The 20,990-nt window shown below is 48.2% G+C and overlaps 1 protein-coding gene across 1 annotated transcript in view; it reads left to right on the top strand.

Annotated features, from left to right (window-relative positions):
* Positions 1 to 12,534, top strand: part of CELF6 (CUGBP Elav-like family member 6) — a 30,353-nt gene extending 17,819 nt beyond the window's left edge. The window contains exons 4-13 of the mRNA XM_058542013.1: positions 5,776 to 5,904; positions 6,017 to 6,096; positions 6,263 to 6,406; positions 6,510 to 6,642; positions 6,731 to 6,877; positions 7,074 to 7,136; positions 7,391 to 7,471; positions 7,558 to 7,701; positions 8,337 to 8,492; positions 9,352 to 12,534. Coding sequence (XP_058397996.1) covers positions 5,776 to 5,904; positions 6,017 to 6,096; positions 6,263 to 6,406; positions 6,510 to 6,642; positions 6,731 to 6,877; positions 7,074 to 7,136; positions 7,391 to 7,471; positions 7,558 to 7,701; positions 8,337 to 8,464 — 1,049 coding nt within the window. The 3' untranslated portion in view covers positions 8,465 to 8,492; positions 9,352 to 12,534. The remainder of the gene's footprint in view (positions 1 to 5,775; positions 5,905 to 6,016; positions 6,097 to 6,262; positions 6,407 to 6,509; positions 6,643 to 6,730; positions 6,878 to 7,073; positions 7,137 to 7,390; positions 7,472 to 7,557; positions 7,702 to 8,336; positions 8,493 to 9,351) is intronic.
* The last annotated feature ends 8,456 nt before the right edge of the window (positions 12,535 to 20,990 follow it).

Genomic DNA, 20,990 nt, shown 5'->3' with positions numbered 1-20,990 from the left:
TACTTTCTGGTCCTATGAGTTTGACTACTCTAGATACCTCATATAAGTGAAATTGTACAGTATTTGTCTTTTTATGACTGGCTTATTTCACTTGGCATAATGTCCTCAGGTTTCATCCATGTTGTAGCATGTGTCAGAATCTCTTTCCTTTTAAAGGCTGAATAATATTCCACTGTACATTTATCCATTCATTGGTTGATAGACATTTGGGTTGCTTCCACCTTTTGACTATTGTGGATAATGCTACTGTGAACATGGATGTACAAATATCTCTTCAAGACTCTGCTTTCAATTCTTTGGATATATACCCAGAACTGGTATTGCTGGATAATATTGTAGTTCTATTTTTAATTTTTTGAGGAACCTCCATACTGTTTTCCATAGTGGCTGTACCATTTTACATTCCCACCAACAGTGCACAAGTGTTCCAATATCTCCACATCCTTGCCAACATTTGTTATTTTCTTTTTTTAATATATATAGCAATCATCCTAATGGGTGTGAGGTGATGTCTCATTGTGGTTTTGATTTGCACTTCCTTAATGATTCGTGTTGTTGAGCATCCTTTCGTATGCTTATTGGCCATTTGTATGTCTTCTTTGGAGAAATGTCTATTCAGGTCTTTTGCTCATTTTTAAATTGGATTATTTTGTTTTTGTTGTTGTTGAGTTGTAGGAGCTCTTTATATATTCTGGATATTAATCCCTGATCAGATATATGATTTGCAAATATTTTCTCCCATTCTGTACATTGCCTTTTCACTCTGATTGTGTCCTTTGATGCACAGAAATTTTTAATTTTGATGTAGTCCAATTTATCTATTTTTCTTTTGTTGCCTGTGCTTTTGGTGTCATAGCCAAGAAATCATTGCCAAATGCAAGGTCATGAACCTTTGCCCTGTTGTTTTCTTCTAAGAGTTTTATAGTTATAGCACTTATGTTTAGGTCTTTGATCCATTTTCAGTTAATTTTTATATATGGTGTAAGGTAAGTATCCCACTTCATTTTTTGCATGTAGATATCCAGTTTTCTCAGCACCATTTGTCGAAAAGACTGGCACTCTTGTTGAAAATCATTTGACCATATATATGAGGACTTATTTCTAGGTTCTCTATTCTACTCCACTGGTCTGTATGTCTGTCTTTATGCCAGTATCACACTGTTTGATTACTGTAGTTCTGTAATAAGTTTTGAAATCAAGAAGTGTGAGACCCCCAACTTTCTTCTTTTTCAAGACTGTTTTGGCTATTCAGGGTCTCTTGAGATTCCATTTTATTTTACTTTTATTATTATTTTTTTTTAATTTTTGCATCTCTATTTTATTTTTTATTTTTATTTTTGTTTTTATTTATGTATTTATTTTTTGTGAGGAAGACCAGCCCTGAGCTAACATCCAATGCCAATCCTCCTCTTTTTTGCTGAGGAAGACTGGCCCTGGGCTAACATCTGTGCCCATCTTCCTCTACTTTATATGGGACACCGCCACAGCATGGCTTAACAAGCGGTGCATCGGTGCACACCTGGGGTCTGAACCAGTGGACGCCGGGCCGCTGCAGCAGAGCATGTGCACTTAACCGCTTGCGCCATGGGGCCGGCCCGTGAGATTCCATTTTAGAATGGATTTTTCTTTTTCTGCAAAAAATGCCATTGGGATTTTGATAGGGATTGCATTAAATCTGTAGATCACTTTGAATAGTATTGACATCTAACAATATTAAGTCTTTCAATCCATGAACATGGGATATCTTCCACTTACTTGTGTCTTCTTTAATTTCTTTCAGCAATGTTTTGTAGTTGTCAGGGTACAAGTCTTTGGCCTCCTTGGTTAAGTTTATTCCTAAGTATTTTATTCTTTTTGATGCTTTATAAGTGGAATTATTTTCTTAATTTCCTTTTCAGCTTGTTCATTGCTAGTGTATAGAAACACAACTGACTTTTTTTGGTTGATTTTGTATTCTGCAACTTTGCTGAATTTGTTTATTAGTTCTAACAGGGTTTTTTTGTGTGGAATTAAAGCCCTTCTTGATGCTCATCAGATCTGGCCAGGAGACTCTGTTTGCCTGGATATTTCCTTCACTCATGTTCCCAATCTTCCTTGGCTCCTTATGCTGCAGCCATCGCCAAGAACATCAGGGGAGAGATGCTTTGCTCCAAATGCTGCCACCAGCAGGACCTCCTGGGTTGGTATTTGGACTGAAAGGTGGACTGATATTTTGAGGATGTGTTTGGTGGTTGGTACCCCAATGCTGAAACCTTGCCCCTACACTGTCCCTACAATCATGACATCCCACCAAAATCGAGGTGAATGGGTGTGAGGGGCATAGAAGGCAGAAACTTGGACACCTCTGGAATTCCTTTGGTCCAACTTACAGCAGAGCCTCCTTTCTTGAATAGCATCTTCGTGCCATTCCTGAGGAAGATGGAGTGGACTGACTCTGACTCTGGGCTCTCATCATTTGCTGCATTAGAATCCCTGACCTGTATGACCGCCTGTATGACCAGCTTCATGGAGATGGGCCTCTTGGGCCCAAACAACTTGGTTTGGGTTCAAAAAGCATTCAGTAGAAGAACAAGGAGTACACACTGGTTGCCAACAGGAAAATGCAGTTATACCATTCAACTGTGTGTCTTTCCAACTATGTCTCAACTCCACCCTGATACTATCTTCCAATTCCTTCCACTTCAGGAAGGTTAAGCCTCCGTAACTGATATTCCCATCTTTCTAGGGACCCACCTACAACCCATGGGATGCTTTTATTCAGATATTTCTGACCTACCTCTTACAGAACCCTCTTTTTACCAAACTGGTAGAGTTTGATCTAGAGGAAATTGAATTTTCTGGGCTAAATCCCATCTTCATCTCTCTCTGGGGGCATTGATCAGCCCTCAGAATCTTGAGGGCTGTGGATTTAAGGGCTACCTCAGGGGTCTAGCCTGTACTTCTCTTTGACCAGGTCTCTTAAGAAACTTATCCCACCATTCTGAGATCACCTGAGGCTTATGGTCACTGTGACCCAGACCATCCTCCTGTCCAACACCATAAGGCAAAGAGGATACCAGGATTCAAGGTGATATCTGTGAAATGGGCAGCACAGAGCCCAACCTACAGCTCAGCCTCATTTCAATTTCAAATTCTGCACAGCCCAGTAGTCCAGAACCATAGGGTCAGTGCCCTGTCATGGAAATTGAAATTCTTAACTCATGAGACTCTCACTGGAAAAGAAGAATCAGAGAATTTCATGGTCTGTGATATGAGCTTGAACTGACAACCATCAGCAGAAAAGAGCAACAAGAGGAAGAGCAGATGAAGGATCACACCGCTGTGCTGTCCCACAAACCTCTTTCCTGTCCTGGGGGCTCCACCTCAGCCTTAATATCTCTCTTCCTACCTAGGGCTACCTGGATGCTGGTCCATGTGGCATGACATCTTACCTAGGTGCCATCACCATCTTGCAGACCCTACTCAATGACGCAGCTGTACTATAAATTAGGGAATCATGAAGCCCCCTTTAAGCTTTGGGACTCTGGAGACCCCAGGATCTTCTCTAGCCCCTCTTGGGCCTTCTGCAGCCACATGAGCATACTTTAGTGTCATAGCTGAGAACAATGACATAGTCTTCTAGAATTTGATTCCCTGACCAAATGGGGCCTGTCCTCCAATGTCAAGGCAAAGCCACTAACATCAGACTGGTCATGAAATTCATGAAAGACCTTTCTTGTCTTCTCGGGTTCCCAAACAGGATGATCTCAGATCTCTCTTCATACACCATCTGGAACTGTATTCTCTGTCTTTTAGGTCAGTGGTTTTCACTGGACTTTCTTTGGAGCCTCCTCTAGGGGGTACTAGGGGAAGATGAAGCAGGAGGAACTCCAGCACGCCCTCCACCTCCACTTTTCTGGCTTCAGTCAGAGAAGTTCTGCTTTTATGTTATATTTTGAGCTTCATCCTAATATTTTTGTTAGAAAAATGATTCCCACAGTTTTTTAAAAAGGTTAGGAAACGAGTGATCTGTTCCAAGGGCACTATTCTGTGCCTAACACTCCTAGAAATGAAGCGCATCCACCAGATTTTACCCTCACCACAGAGGTCAGTACCTCCTCTAGAATTCCGGCCACAAGTATATTATCCATCCCTTCCTCTTTAGGATTGCTGGGCAGTAGTCCTCTGGACAGAGGGCAGGATTCTGCTGAAACACACTCTGCCTGTCCCATATAAACCGCAGCCCCCGCCCTCCACATAGACACAGCATTGACAGATAGACACCTCAGGGTACCCAGGGCAGCCTAGGCTGAACCCCACACTATTCAGGTGAAATATGGACACACACCTAGCCTTGCTGAAGACTCCCTCCACTGCTAACTTCTGTTCTTCTTTTTCAATGTCACCCAGGCTTCAGTCTATGACCCTCACCAGCCTTGTCTCCCTTGCACTCAGGATCCAAGGACCCCCATCGGCCTAGCCAAGCTTATCAAGGAGTAAAGGAGTTTAGGATGGGTTTTCTTGGGCTCCAGGATCTCGAAGGTGAAGCCTGAAGCCAGATTCCTACTCACTCCTTCTTTCCGAACTTGTATCGCAGGGATGAAGCCCCATCCTGAATTCAGAGACTTACCCTGGTGCAGAAAGGAGCGGGGCTTTGACAGCAGGCTGTGTAGGTTGGGCCCTTCTACCGCAGGCTTCTGCATAGTGCTCCTGAGGCCTGACTTGTCCGATGTGCAGCTAAGCCCTGGTTTCCAGCCCCAGCTCTCCAGCCTTCTCCAAGGGACACATGCCTAGCTCGCAGCCCTTTTCCTGGCATTGCTGCCACTCCCAGAGGAAGGGTGGACACAGGAAGGGATCAGACTTGTTCTTAGGTGGCTATCCAGGTCTACAGGTCTATGGGCAGAACTTGTTCTCCCACAGCGTGAACACTTGAAGGTGGATCAGGGTAGGAGAACAGGGGAAGTCAGAAAGGAGGCAGCAGGGCTCAGGGAGGGCCCTGGAAGCTCACTGAGGGAATGAGGTGGTGGAGGTGGGAGTTAAGGAAAGGGGTCAGGGGTTCAGTGTAGTGTAGTGTATATTACATTGTGTAGTGGGGAAAGTGTAGTGGGGAAAAGGCTAACGCTGGAGGCTCAGGAACCCAAGTTTCCTGCCTTCTTTAGGCCTTTGGGAGGCCACCCAGGTTGAGTTTGTGCTAGGCATGGGGATTCATCACTCCAGTGCTCAGTGTCTGGGGATGAGGCCATATGACGAGACAGTTGTTTTCTCTCCTGTTTTTTGACCTAGAACCCTCCTTGACTTGAGCAAGAGGGGGCATTGGTTCTAGCCAATGCCATCAGGCTGACCAGCAAGGGTGTACTGTTCTTCTCTAGACTTAGTCTGATACAAAGGCATTCTCTGAGGACTCCCTCTGTTAGTAGGGCTGAAACAGTCCAAAATAGCCTTTCCCAAACTCTAGGAACAGAAAGGTCAAACACATAAAAGATGCATATAGGGCTCTACCCAACGGAAGATATGGACTGAATCACTTTTCACAAGAGCAGCAATAAGTCTTTCTGGGTTTTTCCTGGACCCAGGTTTTCCTGATGGGAATCTGGGTTGAGTTCCTTTCCTTCAGATCTGTCTGTACCTCATCCTGCCCCTCAAAGAAACAAAACTTTGTAGACCCAGGCCCTTCTCACTCCCTACACTCTTCTCCAGAACTAGACATTGGTGAGCTACCTTCCTGAGTTCCTCCCCCTACTCTGGGGAGTCCAAGAGGACTTAGGGTCCCCAGGTCACTCCTGGATTTGTCCCCAGAGGACCGAAAGCTGTTTGTGGGGATGCTGGGGAAGCAGCAGGGTGAGGAGGACGTCAGACGCCTGTTCCAGCCCTTCGGCCATATCGAGGAGTGCACCGTCTTGCGGAGCCCCGATGGCACCAGTAAAGGTGACTTGAGCTGACCCTGGGATTTCCTGGTCACCCTGTCTCATTCTCAAAGGGCCTCATGACCCTTTGGCCCCTGTGGCCTGAGCCACCCAATCCCTCTATCCTGCCCCAGGCTGTGCCTTTGTGAAGTTTGGGAGTCAGGGGGAAGCTCAGGCGGCCATCCAGAGTCTGCACGGCAGTCGGACCATGGCGGTGAGGGCGGGCGCCGGGCCGAGGGTGAGGGCAGCGGGGTGGGGACGGGCTCCTCCTCCAGAAATGCAATCTGTGCCCCAGGAAAAGGCCTGATGGGCAAGGCGCTCGGCCCAGGGCCAGGGCTGGGGCCTGGAGCATTCACCGCGGGCCCCCCTGCCCTACCCAGGGCGCCTCGTCCAGCCTCGTGGTCAAGCTGGCGGACACGGACCGGGAACGCGCGCTGCGGCGGATGCAGCAGATGGCGGGCCAGCTGGGCGCCTTCCACCCGGCGCCGCTGCCGCTGGGGGCCTGCGGGGCCTACACCACGGCGGTAGGTGCCCGGCCCCGGCGGGCGGGGGTCCAGGCCGGGGGTCGGAGGCGGGGCAGCTGCCGGCTGCTGGGCCCGCCACACCCGCCCTTCTTCCCTCTCAAAGATCCTGCAGCACCAGGCGGCCCTGCTGGCGGCGGCACAGGGCCCGGGCCTAGGCCCTGTGGCCGCAGTGGCGGCACAGATGCAGCACGTGGCGGCCTTCAGCCTGGTGGCCGCGCCGCTGTTGCCCGCGGCAGGTACTGCGCGCTGGGGCGGGGGCCGGGCGGGGGGCGGGGGCCGCCGCGCGCGGCTGCGGCCTGACTCTCCGACCTTCGCCGCCAGCAGCCAGCTCCCCTCCGGGCGGCGGCCCTGGCACGCTTCCTGGTCTGCCAGCGCCCATCGGGGTCAACGGATTCGGCCCCCTGACCCCCCAGACCAACGGGCAGCCGGGCTCCGACACTCTCTACAATAACGGGCTCTCCCCTTACCCAGGTGGGCCCCCCGCTCCCCTCAAACCTCCCCGAAATGGAGTGGGGAGCGGGGGGAAGGGGGAACCGGCCTCCCCGGGAAGGCACTCCTCGTTCCCTGCTGCCTCTCACAGCCTCCCTCCACCTCCCACACTCCCTGAGCCTCTCACCGACTCTGCCCGCCCGCCTTCACCGTGGGCCTCGCGCCCCTCTCTCCCCAGCCCAGAGCCCCGGCGTGGCTGACCCCCTGCAGCAGGCCTACGCTGGGATGCACCACTACGCAGGTTTCACTTGGCGCTACGCGGCCTGGGGGGTTTGAAGGGCCCCAGAAAGGAATAGAGAGATTTGTGGGGGGGGTTTAGGCTCTGCTCTGAGGAGTCGACCCTCCCATCCCCCAAACCCTGGGCCCAGAACGACTTCTCTAGGGGTGAGGGTTACCGTGGCCTGGGCTGAATTGGTCATAGGTGGTCAGGGAGATGGGGCCCTGCTTGGGCGATGGCTCCTGGGGATCACTGCCCACTCCCACCTCTGTCTCCAGCAGCCTATCCGTCGGCCTATGCCCCAGTGAGCACAGCTTTTCCCCAGCAGCCTTCAGCCCTGCCCCAGCAGCAAAGAGAAGGTGAGGGACAGGGGGATGGAGATCAGAGCCTGGTGGGGCTGGACTCAGGGTCCCTCCCCTGAACCAGCCTGCTACTGTTCCTGCAGGCCCCGAAGGCTGTAACCTCTTCATCTATCACCTGCCTCAGGAGTTTGGTGATGCAGAACTCATACAGACATTCTTACCCTTTGGAGCCGTCGTCTCTGCCAAAGTCTTTGTGGATCGAGCCACCAACCAGAGCAAGTGTTTCGGTGAGCAGAGCCCCATCCCCTGGGCCTCTCCCACTCCTAACTTTGAGATTCCCTACAGACCCTAAGATTGTCCCTCCATAAGTCAATGACTCCCAGAAACCGACCGTATGGCATAAAGCAAGGTCACAGACCAGTGACAGGGCTAAGCCTAGACCATGAACAAGTCTATTTCAGGTTCACCTGGGAAAGTCAAGTGTCTAGAAGATGTTCCCCCAGGTCAAACTTTAGAGTCTAGCCTGGGCAGGAGGAGTCTGGGTCTGGGGCCAGAGATCCCCTCCAACTCCAACTGCAGTTCAGAGGACCAGAATGGGAGCTGTGGAGGGAGAGAGTCAACCTATGTCAAGGAAAGACAGGGAAACACCCTAGCCAACACACTGCCCGCCCTGCAACACACACACTCAGAATTGCTTCCTGTCTTTCCAAGAATCACTCGTTTAGGAAACTCAGGCCACTTACCCATGTAAGTATGAGCTGGTGTGCATGTGTGCACGCACACATGCAAATGATGGAAGGTGGAAGGGTATATGTTTAATGGAACTGGGTCAAGGGGGCAGAGAGAAGAGGGGGCTGATCAGAGAGAAAGGAGGCCCTGCCAGGCAGAGTTCTCAGCTAACCTCCCTGTCCACACCCCCTAGGGTTTGTTAGCTTTGACAATCCAACCAGTGCCCAGACAGCTATTCAGGCCATGAATGGCTTTCAAATTGGCATGAAGAGGCTCAAGGTCCAGCTAAAGAGGCCCAAGGATGCCAACCGGCCTTACTAATCTACTCTCACTGACCAGCCACAGAAAGGTGAGTCTTTGGTGGACCCCGGGCAGATGTGGCCTGAGTGATGGAGGCCTCTCAGCTTTGATGTTCCTTTTGGGATGTTGGGGTCCCCCACCTCTGAAAAAGTCTGGGAGAGAAGAGCCAGGAGTTAGAGGAATTACCCAGTTGGAGGCTTTGTGTTTTTCTTCAATCCAAGGACTGAGACAAATTAGACAACACTCCTGCCCCCACAGTCTGGGAGAGACAATTACAGCAAGATCCAACCAGTTCTACTCCAGAGATAGCTACGGGGGCCACAGGAGTAGAGAACTCATATGTGGGGAGGGCGGGGGCTTGGAGAAGGAGACTAGAAAAGTAGGTGTGGGCCAGCTTGTGAAGGGTCTTAAAGGCCATGAGTTTGGACTTTATCCTGAAGATGGTAGGGAACCAGTGAGGAGTTTAAGCAAAGAAGGGACAAGATGTGAGGCTGAGACAATGGCAGTGAACATGGAGAGGAGGAGAGAACAAATACACTGAAGAAGCAGGATCTGCAGGCCCTGATTGGTGATGGGGAAGGAGACGACAACTCTCAGGTTTCTGCGGGGCCAGCTGCCTATGACTTTGAGAGATTTGCTGTCTCAGAAGATCCACATGGCCCGCCTCACTTGACCTACCCCAGGGAGCCTTCTAGAGGGGGTGCCAGGCTGGGGCCATCTGCCCAGGACCCAGGGTGTGGCGTCAGTGATCTTGGCCCTGCTGCAGCTCTGCTCCTCAGGAGGAGAGGGCCAGCCATTCACCTAAGATGTCACTGACGGGGCAAGCTGCTCTTCTTGTCTTGCCCTCCAGAGTCATTTTTGCCTTTTCTTTCCCCCCTCTCTCTTTACCAATTAATACCCAACAACAGAAACTGGGGAGTGAGAAGAAAGGAAAGGAAAAGCACAGAAACGCTTGAGCAGCCCTTCCTGAAGGAGCAGCCACAGATGGAGGTGGATCGGACCGAAGGCCGGCGCCTGGGGCTCAGGCCACTTGAAGGATTGTTTTCATCGAGTGGGTTGTTCTGTGCCTGTGGCATAGAGCTCAGACTGGCAAGACAACCGGGGCTGGCTGAGGATTGACTGTCTAGGGAACCAGCAGAGGACCTTGGGGGTGCCAAGGGCTTCTCCACAAGGGAGGCCCAGATTTACTTCTTTGAAAATCATATCATTCCTTAGAGTTTAGGGACCAAAGGACTATTGCTTTTTTAAGAATATATATATCTATATAAATTAAAACAAAAACAAAACAAAAAAAAAAACACAAGAGAAATGAAAAAGACAGTATAGAGTCTCATAAAAGCTGCCTTTAAATATCCCTAGGAGACAGGGTGAAGGAGACCCTTGAAAGCCCCAGCATAGGCAGAGGGAGGCTGTGGAAATATTGTTCTGTGTCTCATTCCCTCTTAACCATCCCCCCACCCCCTGCCTTTTAAAAATAATTAAGGACTTGAGGTCTAGGCTTATATGCAGGTAATAAGAGTTATGAAGCAGTGAACCCACAATCCCCAAACTCAGAGAGCATCACTGAAGAGGCCCCAGGAGGAGCTCTGGCCTGCCCTGGCCTTTGCCACCCTGAGAGGCCCCCTAGCCAGCAGGACTGGGAACCTGCCTTTCCTTCTTGACAGCCTTTCCTGTGGAACCACTGCTTCCCCAGGCAGGAAGAAGGAGGGAGTTTTGGCCACCCCGGCCTTTCCCTTCCCCATCCGGATAGACAGAGGCCCTGGCTTTGGCCAAGCCGAGATACCTCCTGTTTCCCCTCTCCGAGCCAGCCCCAGTGTCCCCTTGCTCCAGGCCACCTTCTGTCTCTAAGTCTGTTTGCCCACCTGTAAAGTAGATTCAGGATATATGTAGAGGACTGTGACAACAGACGAGGAAGGTTTGCTACTGTATATACTGCCATTGAAAAGGGGATAATTTTCAATATGTAGAAGCTTCAGAATTTAGAGGTCCCTCTTTACCCAGGACCTGGGAGGGAAGTAGATGTTTTGCCAAAATACTTCTTCATTCCTTTAAAAAGTACATCTTTCCTATGCAAGAGTGTCTCACATGTGCTTATCCAAGGTGCTTCTAGATGGTGAGCAGTGTTCAGCTTAGAAGTGGTGTGTGCTCTGTCTGTCTTTGTCTGTCTATTGTATACAGTGGGTGCCATATAAAGCTGATCAATGGTGGTGCTTCCTGCCTGCTTCTGTGAGATGGGCAAAAGATTCAGCTTAGAACACCATGACTCACCTTGCCTTGGTCAGCCTTTCCTGGGCCTGTAGGGCCTTGCATATATTTTTGCCAGGAGGATAATATCCCCTCCACCCATAGACGTGGATCAGGCTAGTCTGGGGCCCCAGCTATGCGGTGGGCACTCTGTCCCCAGATGTTTCTGAGGCTGGAAGCCTCTGATCTGATATCACATCAGACAGTAAAGGATGTGGGGGTGGGGGTGGAGGGTTCCTCCTTCACAACAGTTTCTAAGAAAACTTGTTCCCACCTGTTCCTCTGTCTTTGACTCGTTTTTGGAGGGAATGGGAATGAAAAATAGATACAATAATGACATTACCAGGTGTGTGGTGTACAAATAATTTCCAACTGAGAGAGGAACCAGCGCTGAGGGCATCTGTTCACCAGCACAATGCTGACACATAGACTGGCCACCCTGGACACAGATGGAGATATGCAGCACCTGCATATTCAAACATATATTCACATGGAGGCATAGAGGCCCCTCGGCACTAGGCGCTAAGCACTGTGCTAGGAGCTGGGGTTCAGGCATGTTCTAAGTACTCAGAATTAGGGGGAAAGACAGACTGATAATGCAGTTATAATGGAGGGCCACACAGGGTCTGTGACAGCAAGAAGAAGAGTACCTAATTCCGACTTGATTGGTAGGGCAGGTCAGAGAAAGATTTCCTGATGGAAATTAAGGAGGGGAAGGGTCTTCCAGGATGTCCTGGGACATTTGGACAAAGCCATTTGGACAGCTGCATCATTTTGATAAATTATGTTTATTACCAAGAAATAATCATGATTACCATTTATTCAGTGCCTATTATGTGGTAGACAACGGGCGCAAGACAAGACCCTTTCCCATTCCTAACTTTACCCTAACTTAACTCATTACTGACTCATGTCAAGACACTTGAACCAAAATGGCGTTTAAAGTATTTTGTTTCATGTTAAGCACTGGCAGACCGACTGTGTGCTAATGCTGTAGGGGCTGGCAGGGTCTAGATTAGGGGTTGGCAAACTATGGCCTATGGACAAATCCGGCCTGCGGCCTTTTTTTGTATGGCCTACAAATTAAGAATGGTTTTTATGTTTTTAAAGGATTGTAAAAATAAAACAAAACAAAAAAGAATATGAGACAGAGACCATATGGGGCCCACAAAGCCTAAAATATTTATCAGGTCCTTTAGACAAAAAGTTTGCTGACCCCTGTAAGATCATGGAAGACTCGTATAATGTCTAATGAGTTTGACAACATGGTGTTTGTGTCTCTATTGTGTGTGCATGTATTAGTCTGAATGCTTTCAGTTGCAAGTGTCAAAATCCCAACCTAAACATGGTTAAGTCAAGAGGAAATTAATTGGCTTACATAATTGATAAATCAAAGGATGTATCTGCCTTCAGGCATGGCTGGATCTAGGGGTTCAAATGATAATATCTCCATCTCTTAGCTCTGCTTCCTTTCTATATCTGGGTCTCACTAGTTCTAGCTCAAAAGTCCTAGGGAGGACTTTGGCCAGAATGGACATGTGCCACCTCTAGGGTGGACGAGTAGGCCACCATAATTGACATCACCAGGACTGTGTAGAGGGGAGAAATGGGTCCCCAACGGAAAGGATGATGGGCAGATAAACAATATGCATCCACTACATTCCACCCCCTGATTGCTCAGCATCCACCTATACTTTTTTTGACAAACATACAATTTCAAAAATGTGCCTGCCTAACAATGCAATGATCCTAGGCCCAATAAAAAACACACTCACTCACTTCCCAGTGGAGGACAAAACAGAATCATGTCCAGTTGCTTTATTGAGTCCTCAGTCCAGGGTCCCTTTGTGATGTGAAATTCTTGATCAGGTCTGGATATAATTTCTTATGATTTTGCAATCTATGGCTAAAAGATAAATTTAGCTACCCTTATATAACCAATATGAAATAGTGGAGGGAAATAGAATAACCATTTTTAAAAAAGAAAAAAAACACCTTCCATTTGGAATAGGGGAGAAGATAAAACAATGGTTGCTAATCTATAGCATATAGCACATCCTTCTGGACAGTGGAGTGAGTTTCTTCATCAACAAAACTGGTCCTTGGTCCTTTCCACTGGGAAATATCTCCGTTATCTGTTGTCCTTTATGGACATCCCTGAGAGGATGCCCGTTCTGGTATCGAAGCATCCCTCTTCCCTTTGGACATAGTTTGGGGCCTAAAGCTTGCCTTAGAGATTACGCATTCCCAGATCCCTGTTTGCCAGGTGTGAGGATTCTCTGGTGATACTATTCCTTTTTTAACCGATTCATTTGATTCCTGGGCTCTCTGTGAGCTAGTAACCATCATCAAGAATCTTGCTGAGTCCTTGTTCTTGACTCTGGATCTGGCCCTTGTGGTTTCTGTCTCTTAGCAACAGGTCACACTTTGTCCATTCCCCTCCCCCTCCCCATAATGGCCTGTCTATGGTGATAAGTCAACCTTGATCTGCTCAGTGCCCCCAGAGAGCGAGTACATATTCAACACTTGGCTGGTTCATGCTCGGTGGTCCTAACCAGATAGTCAAAATCCCTGAGTGATACTGGCTCCTAGGCTTCAGCCCCAAGGAGATGCTTAGGAAAAGAGGGAGGCAATCACCCAAGCACTCATTCTGGCCAGCCTGCATCTTGCTCCACTTCTCGCCCTCTGGCCATGGTCGATCATTACACTGAGGCCACATCACCAAAGTACTCCTGAGGGGAGTCTGTCAGTGGACACTGAATTGGGGGGCCCTCTGAGAATTTGTATAATTTGGGGACTGTGGGCGGAGTCTTAAGCCTTCAGTAGGGCCCCTGGAATCTCTTTCTGTCTCTGGATGCAACCTGGGTGTCTTGGATGCAGGGAGAAAAGATCTTTGGTCTGAAATAAGACTAATGACCTCTGACCTTGGAAGCAGCTCTGGATCTGCTGCGCTGCTGCGTGCTCTGACCAGACCTGGAGTCTCGCCTCTGCCTCAGTGGAACAGAACATGCATGCAGTACCCTCCAAAAGAAGGTGCTAAGGACATGGAGATCACGGCATCTCTCCTGATCTTTTTCCAGTTTTGGTTGTAATCTTTGAACATCTACTGTCCTGACTGCACCTCCCTGCATCATGACACAGCCAAATCCAGCAGGGCCTCAGAGGCTATTTTTGGCCCCTGGGCCTCCCCTCATGGCCAGTATATTTGCACAATTATGTTACACAGCCCTCTGTTCTTTGGGAGTGCCAATGAAGGAATAAACCTCATGGGCTCAGGGAGCTCAGAGCCAATGCAGGCCAAGCAGCTGCCCTTCCAGCCTGAGCCATATGGGGTCCGCAAAGAGGCAACCAAGACTGTGCCAAGCGCAAACTCATCAAGGGCAGAGAGTCACTCTTTTTCTCCCCAGCCCTGGCTTCAGACATTCCTATCACAGTGTTTTCCACCCTCTAGCAGCCTGGGCTGATTATGATCAGAGCCTTTGACTGGCTATCTGTAGAGGGGACTTTAAACTTTCAGGCTCTGGCCTCCTGCCCTCTGGTTGCCTAAGAGCCCAGAGATCCAGAAGGCAGAGCAGGCTGCAAGCCTGGGTCTGACTTTTCCCAAGGGAAGTCTTAGGTGCCCAGGAGAAAATGCAAGCAACCACAGAGTCTGTGAATGAGCCTCAGCTTCTCATTCACAGTAGGCCAGAAATGGCCTGACCCAGCGACCTTGGCACTGCACCCCCTATAGGAAGCCAGCAGTCTGGGCTAGATTCCCTGCATTTGAGCAGGAAAAATCAGTTCTGTCCTCAGGACCTTCCTGCTACCCCACTCTTAGGACTCAATGTTGGGATGGGGGCTTTGATTGTGGTTCCATGTCTTAACCCAAGTACCCTAGAAAGCCGATGCTAAGGCAAGGATTAGAGTGCTCACACTGTTTTGGGAGATAGAAGCCCAGGATGGTGAGAGGAGAGAAGAGACGTGAGGCAAGGGAAGATGTGAAGGCATGTAAGACGATGCATTATTGTGTTGGCCACTGCTTCACATGAGCCATGAGGAGAGAGCAGGTCACCTGACAGCGTTGTTTGCTAAGCACATGGTGTTTCCAAGGAGAAACAGCACCTTGGAGCAGTTCACCAAGAGGAGAATTGAGAGGGAATTTATCCATCTGTTCCCCTCTCATCTCGTGTTTTCCACTGGCCAAGGTGCACCCTACAGAGAGCTAACACCATTATACTTCTGAGTTGTATCATTTGCCCCCTTGGTGGCTGCTTGGGAACTCAGATCCCATGGCCTGCCATGTGGCATTTCTACCATGATGTGGAAGTAGAGGGGCTACTTGGCGTAGGTGGGGTGCCAATTAAGAGAGAGAAAGAAGGAGGTGGCCTAGGGAGTCCAAGAAGGTGCATGAGGTTTATGATAGTCCCTCCCAGGGTTCACAGCCCAGGTCCCCAGGCACCAGAACCCCCAGCACTGTCTGAATTCTAAGTGAAATAAACATTACTTAATTTGAGAGAAAAAAGAAGCATTCAGGTCTGGCTTGGAGGAACAGGCTTTTTGTCTGGAACTTCCCAGGCCTAAACTCCAGTATCTCCTGTTGGATTTTCTACTTCTATGCCTTTGTTCTCACATTAGCTTGGGGAAGATGATCCGGCTTTTATAATCTATAAGATGCATGATTATCTGACCCTTGGCAGTCTGGCTTACTGGCCACAGGCAGAAAAGGCAACTCTAAACAAAGCTGTATATGGTTCTGGTTCTGCCAGCGTGGAAGAAAGCTGAACCGCAGGACCTTATTGAAAATCTTGAGAAGAGGCCAGAATACCCCAACATCCAGACGTTTTTCCAGTGTGTCCCTGAAATCTCCATCTATGATGGATGCATGACCCAAATCTCAAGATAAAATAGAAGATAATTTAACCAGCTGATTTCACATCACATAACAGGGATTTCCAACTTCCCAGCCAAGGATCATCAGCTCTCCACTGCCTCCATTTCATTTCAGCTCTGCCAGTTCCACATTCTAGAGTCTGTTGTTTGCACACTCAATTCCATTTTTTTATTAGGACTGGTTTAATTACAAGTGATAGGAACCAACACAAACCAGCTTAAGCAAGAAGGGCACTGAGAAGCACAGTGGTATTACTGACTTCAGGCAGGGCTGAATTCAAGAGCTCAAAAAAAAATGTCTCTCTCACTCCATCTCTTGGGGCTCTGCTTCTCTTTGTACCTTGGTCCCATTTTCTTTCCTGCCACAGAAACACTTTCTCCGTGTGGCAGGGAGAGCTGGGTGCCAGCAGCTTCCATCTCATATGCTCTTAGCACCATGGCCTCAAAAGCAAGAGAGCTTTGAGGGGAAGATTATGGTTGGCTCTACTTAGGTCACAAACCCATACCTGAATTAATCACTTTGGTCAGGGTGATAGAGTTCCTTGCCTGGCCTGATGGGTCATGTATCTATCTCTGTGGGGTGGAAGGGGAGAGGGGGCAGAGGGGGCCTTCACACTGTCAGCTACATCAAGTATTTATGGAGTGTAAAGATATGTCCTGCATGGATGGAGTATAGGATGCATGTGAGCAACTTGTGAAAGTCATGTGGGAGCCAGATTCAAAGAAAGGGTACAAGTTTTATCCTGGGGGCATAGGGAGCCATTGAAGGATTTTAACAGAGGAGTGACATGACCAGATTTGGGTTTTAGAAAGATTCCCTTGAGCAGCTAAGTAGAGAATAGGTCGGAGGAGTCCCAGTATATACTGGGATAGGAGGTCTAGTTAGGAGGCTAGTACAATGGTTCTGGTGAGGAAGAGTAGGAATACGAAGGAGGGGTTGATTTAAGATGTTATTAAGAGGTAAACTTTAAGATGTTTATGAGGTAAAACTAGTTCAGTTTAAATGAGGGTGGCAGAAGTCTAAGATGCTTCTCTCTCAGGGTTCAGGCTGAACAAGTCATAGCTGCTACTTACTAAGCTAGGAACATGAAGGAACACAGATCGTGAAGAAAATGAATTTGCCTGTGAGACATACAAGTAGAGTTCTCTAAAAAGTAATTATCCAAAAGGCAACTTGAAATTCAAGAGGTAAAGGATGGAGATATAGACTTGGAAGTCCTAGTCACTTGCAGTCAGTGTGTCACACAGGCTGATTTAAACAGAAAAGCCATTTGTTGAAATGGCACTGGGTGGGTCACGGGATTGCCAAGCAGGAGACATGAGCTTGGAAAATAAGCAGGAATAATGGGAGGCCAATCCACCAGAGCAAAAGCCAAAATCAGATGCCAGGACCAACCCAGCAACAATACTGCTGCTGTCATTATCATTGGAAACGGGATGTGACCACCACCGGTACCCACACCACAACAGCCCCCCACCATGGAATAAAGCTGACCCTACTATGGCCACTGCCACCAGGATGAATTCTCCATGGTTATATTTCTCTGAATCATTTACTGCAGAATCTGCATTTCTGGGGGCTACTTGGCCAGGCCTAGCTCACATGACCTGTTTTAGCTGCCACAGAGCTGGGAAAGCAAAGACCCAACCTTTGCAATGTCTGTCATGGAAGGTGGGCTCTGCTTACCTCCAAGACTTGTAACATAGGAAGGGGATTCAGATTCTGGGAAGCCCCAAATTACCAAGGTCTTCCTCAAGTGTGTGTTGTTGAGGTCACTGGGAAGAGTGATGAGAGTAGAAATGGGTATGGACTAAACTGTTTTTTTTTTTTTTTTTAATTTAAATAGTGAATGACAGAAAAGGAGTCTATTAAGGATGCTGTGAAGGAGTCATATGAGATATAGGAAGAAATCTGAAGAGCGTAGCCCATAGGAGCCAACAGAGGAAAGGGATGCAGAGACAGGGTGATCAACAATGCCAAATGACATCAAGTGGACAAATAAGTTAAGCCTGAAATTTTCTAACGGATTTGGCAGTTTGGCAGTCATTTCTAAATTTGGTGAAGGTATTTTCAGTAGAGATTTTGGGGAGAGGTTAGATGGCACTAGATTTAAGGAATAAATGGGAGGTGAGGAAGTGGAGATGGAGAATGTAGACCACTCCCTAGAAACTTGGTTGAAGGCAAGAAAAAAATGTGCCGTAGTCAGTAGTGTGTGGGATTAAAATTGGATTTTTTAGAAGGTTGGGCTAGTTGATCAAGTATATATGCTGAGATCAAAGAGAAGAGGAGAGGAAAAAGTTGGATATCCATGAAGGAGAGGGGTAATTGAAGGAGCAGAGCTCCTGAAGAGGCAAAAGGGGATGAAATACATATCACAGTGAAAGGATTAACCTTGGATTTGAAGGGAGACCTCTCTACCTCTGAGAAAAAAAGGGTGAGAGAGAGACGAATGTTTGGAGGGTGCTGAAAATTGAGATCATTTCCCCCCATGGCCTTTATTTTCTCTGTGAAACAGAATGGGGGATGGTGGCAGAAGCTGACATGTGGAAGGATTGCTGGATACACCGAGGGCCCAGCTCAGGAGACTGAATTTGTAGTAGCTCTGTATTGGGTACAAGTTAACTTAAGCAATTTATTCTAGATAAAGGTAACTCATAGACCCCAAGGCGAGAGGGCCTCAGGAAGGGCCTGGGAAGCTTCCAGCAAACAGAGGGCAGTCTCACCATTTCTGGTCTCTACCTCTTCATTCTCTCTCTGCAGATAGTCTTTCTCCATTTCTCATTCCTCCTGGTACGTAGGAGGCAGATGCACCACAGCTCCTGAGTTTATGTCTCTTCTGCTCAAGAAACCAGTCTAGTTAGAATCATACTCTCTCAGCCCTAATCCAAGATTCCCAATAGAGAACACCTGCTTAGCAGAGCTTGGATTAGGAATTCACTCACCGTTCAATAAACTGCAGCCAGGACCCCAGGGGTCACACAAGACAAATATAGCCCTGGGGCCTGCAGATCTGGAGTGTGAGTGTGGAAAATATAATTCCTAAAGGATGGGGCTCATGGGCTGGACTAACCTAGAACAGTGTCCACTCACAAGCTCAATTCTGCAGGATCCGTGGTTTAGGATGTGAGAGTAGAAAAGGTAAATGTTTGGAACGATCCAGGGATTTGAAGAGCAAGCATATTAACAAAAATGTGGGTAGAGTGACTGACCATTGGATATGGACTGGATAGGGAAAGAAGTGAAGGCAGGAAGATACTGATAAACCATGAGGCAGTCGAGATTCACGAGATTCATGATGAGTAGAAGAGCTAGTGGTGTGAGATGGAGGGATGGGGGGGCGGGTGAGGATGGAAAATCCTGGAAGGTTATGGAATACTGGAGTTTGACAATTCACTCACAGGGACAGAGCCCTGGTGCTTACTTAAAGTGCTAATGTTCAAACACTCCCATACATGCATGGCTCTTAAAAGCTATTGGGGGCCCTTGCTGGTGAGTTGTTTTAAGGTGCAGAACCAACTCCCTCCCCAACTACTCTAAATATCTGGACTCTGAGACTAAGGCTATAAGTCCTGTTATTTTATATCCCTCACTTTTTTTCACTTATAAGCAATGGGTGTAACAAACTAATACTGAGACAGTGTTGTGGCCCAGGCTGAGTGGCAAAGTGAGAAGAAGGGGGCATCAAAAAGGAGAGGGAGTCAGAAAGGAGATGTGGAGGATATTCAAAACGTCACTGGGAAAATTCTGACTGAGGCCAGCTCCAGAGGGATAGATATGATGCATGTTTATATCACTGAAGGCCAAAGCCTTCCTTATGTGTGTGCTGTGTGCAGCTAACAAGGGAGTGAGGAAGGAGAGTAGATCTAAGATAAGCCTTTCCTCATTAGTGCTGATGATATTGAACCTGAAGTGAGTGCGCTCACCTGTCGCAGAGCAAGCCAATCTCTGACACCAGGGTAGTGGAAGAAAGTAGGAATTTTTATTGCAAAGTGCTGAACAAAGAGAACGGGCAGCTCACGTTGTAATCCCAGACTCCCCGAAAAGTTACAAGCAAGGGTTTTTAAAGGAGAGATCAAAAGAGAGAAGCCACGGTGGTTGTGACCACAGGCATCCGGGGGAGCAATTGTGCAAGGGTCCGAACAGATATTCTGGCCTCAAGTCAGTTATCTTTATCTGTTCCTTATCAGTACCTTGGGACCAGGTGTCTTGGGTTCTGCAAAACCAGCTTTCTGTGTCATCTAGACCCTGTGAGTGATTATATGATGGGAGCTGAGGCTTTGCGGGCCGGTGCCTTCCTACCAGCCTGTGTTTGGCCTTGTGAGGCTGCTTGCAGGGAGGAGAATGGTGAGATAGGGGAAACCACAGGGGAGTGTCCTTGGTTCTCCATGATTTGGTGCTAGGAAGCCAAGGAGTTGGGGTCTGGGAAGCCTCATCTTGATATTCTCTGGATATCAGTTTCCCTGCAACAAAACTTCAAGAACTGGTAATTAGCCAAGACTTCAGTGTGAGCCCAGCTTAAGGTCACCTGGGCTTTTAACAATTTGTAACTTCTATCTGCCTTGTGAAGTTCAGGGATACAAAGGTTTAAAAAAGCCATATTTACATATGGATGTAACTTAGAGAAGCAGGGAAAGAGGATGAATGCTTTTGGGTTTAACCCCATATGTGCTGGGTTTAACGTAGGGGAACTGATATCAGGGCCAGCATCACTGATGGAAATGAGGGGCATGTGGAAGCCCCAAGACACCCAGTTCTGATAAGGATGAAAGGAGGTCTGGTCATGTCTGACGTTAATAACCATAATAACCACAATTACATTTTCCATTTATGGACTACTTCCTAGTCTCAGGGACTCTGCTGGTTACTTTATATGTATTAGGTTGAACCATGTGAAACTGCAGGTATTTGTCTCTTTATACCCTACAAAACAGCAATTTCATACGGTTCAAACTACCATCTCATTTCATGCTCACACACACACACAACAGCCCCATTAAATAGGTATTATTGTCCCCACTTTACAGATGAGAAAACTAAGACTCAGAAAGTGAAAGTCTTGATTTAAAGCTGAACAGTCAGCCTAAACCAAGCTTTGAACCGAGATTGCCTGATAGAAGGCCAGAGTGCTTTCCAGCACACCATAGCTACCAGGGGTGCAAATGAGTTAAACTTAAGAATTAAAAGACCCTGAGATGTTTGACTCTCCCTTGCAAACCAGAGATTCCTGGAGTTAGCGGGATCTCAGGAGGCCCTTCTCAATTTCTCTAGGCCTCCAACAAGGGGAGGCAGCCGAGATTGTCTTCCCTGCTCATTCCTCCCAACCACACGGGGCGCCATGTGCCAACAGTCTCTTTGGAGAGCCCTCCGCACACCCCCAGAGCCCCTCTTGTTTCTCCACGCACCGGCCCGGGACCCACGGCGCAGGCGCCCTCC

This window comes from Diceros bicornis, chromosome 5 (assembly GCF_020826845.1).
Source record: "Diceros bicornis minor isolate mBicDic1 chromosome 5, mDicBic1.mat.cur, whole genome shotgun sequence".
Lineage (NCBI taxonomy): Eukaryota > Metazoa > Chordata > Mammalia > Perissodactyla > Rhinocerotidae > Diceros > Diceros bicornis.
Note: the sequence above shows the minus strand (reverse complement) of the source record. Positions and strands in the feature narration are given on the sequence as shown.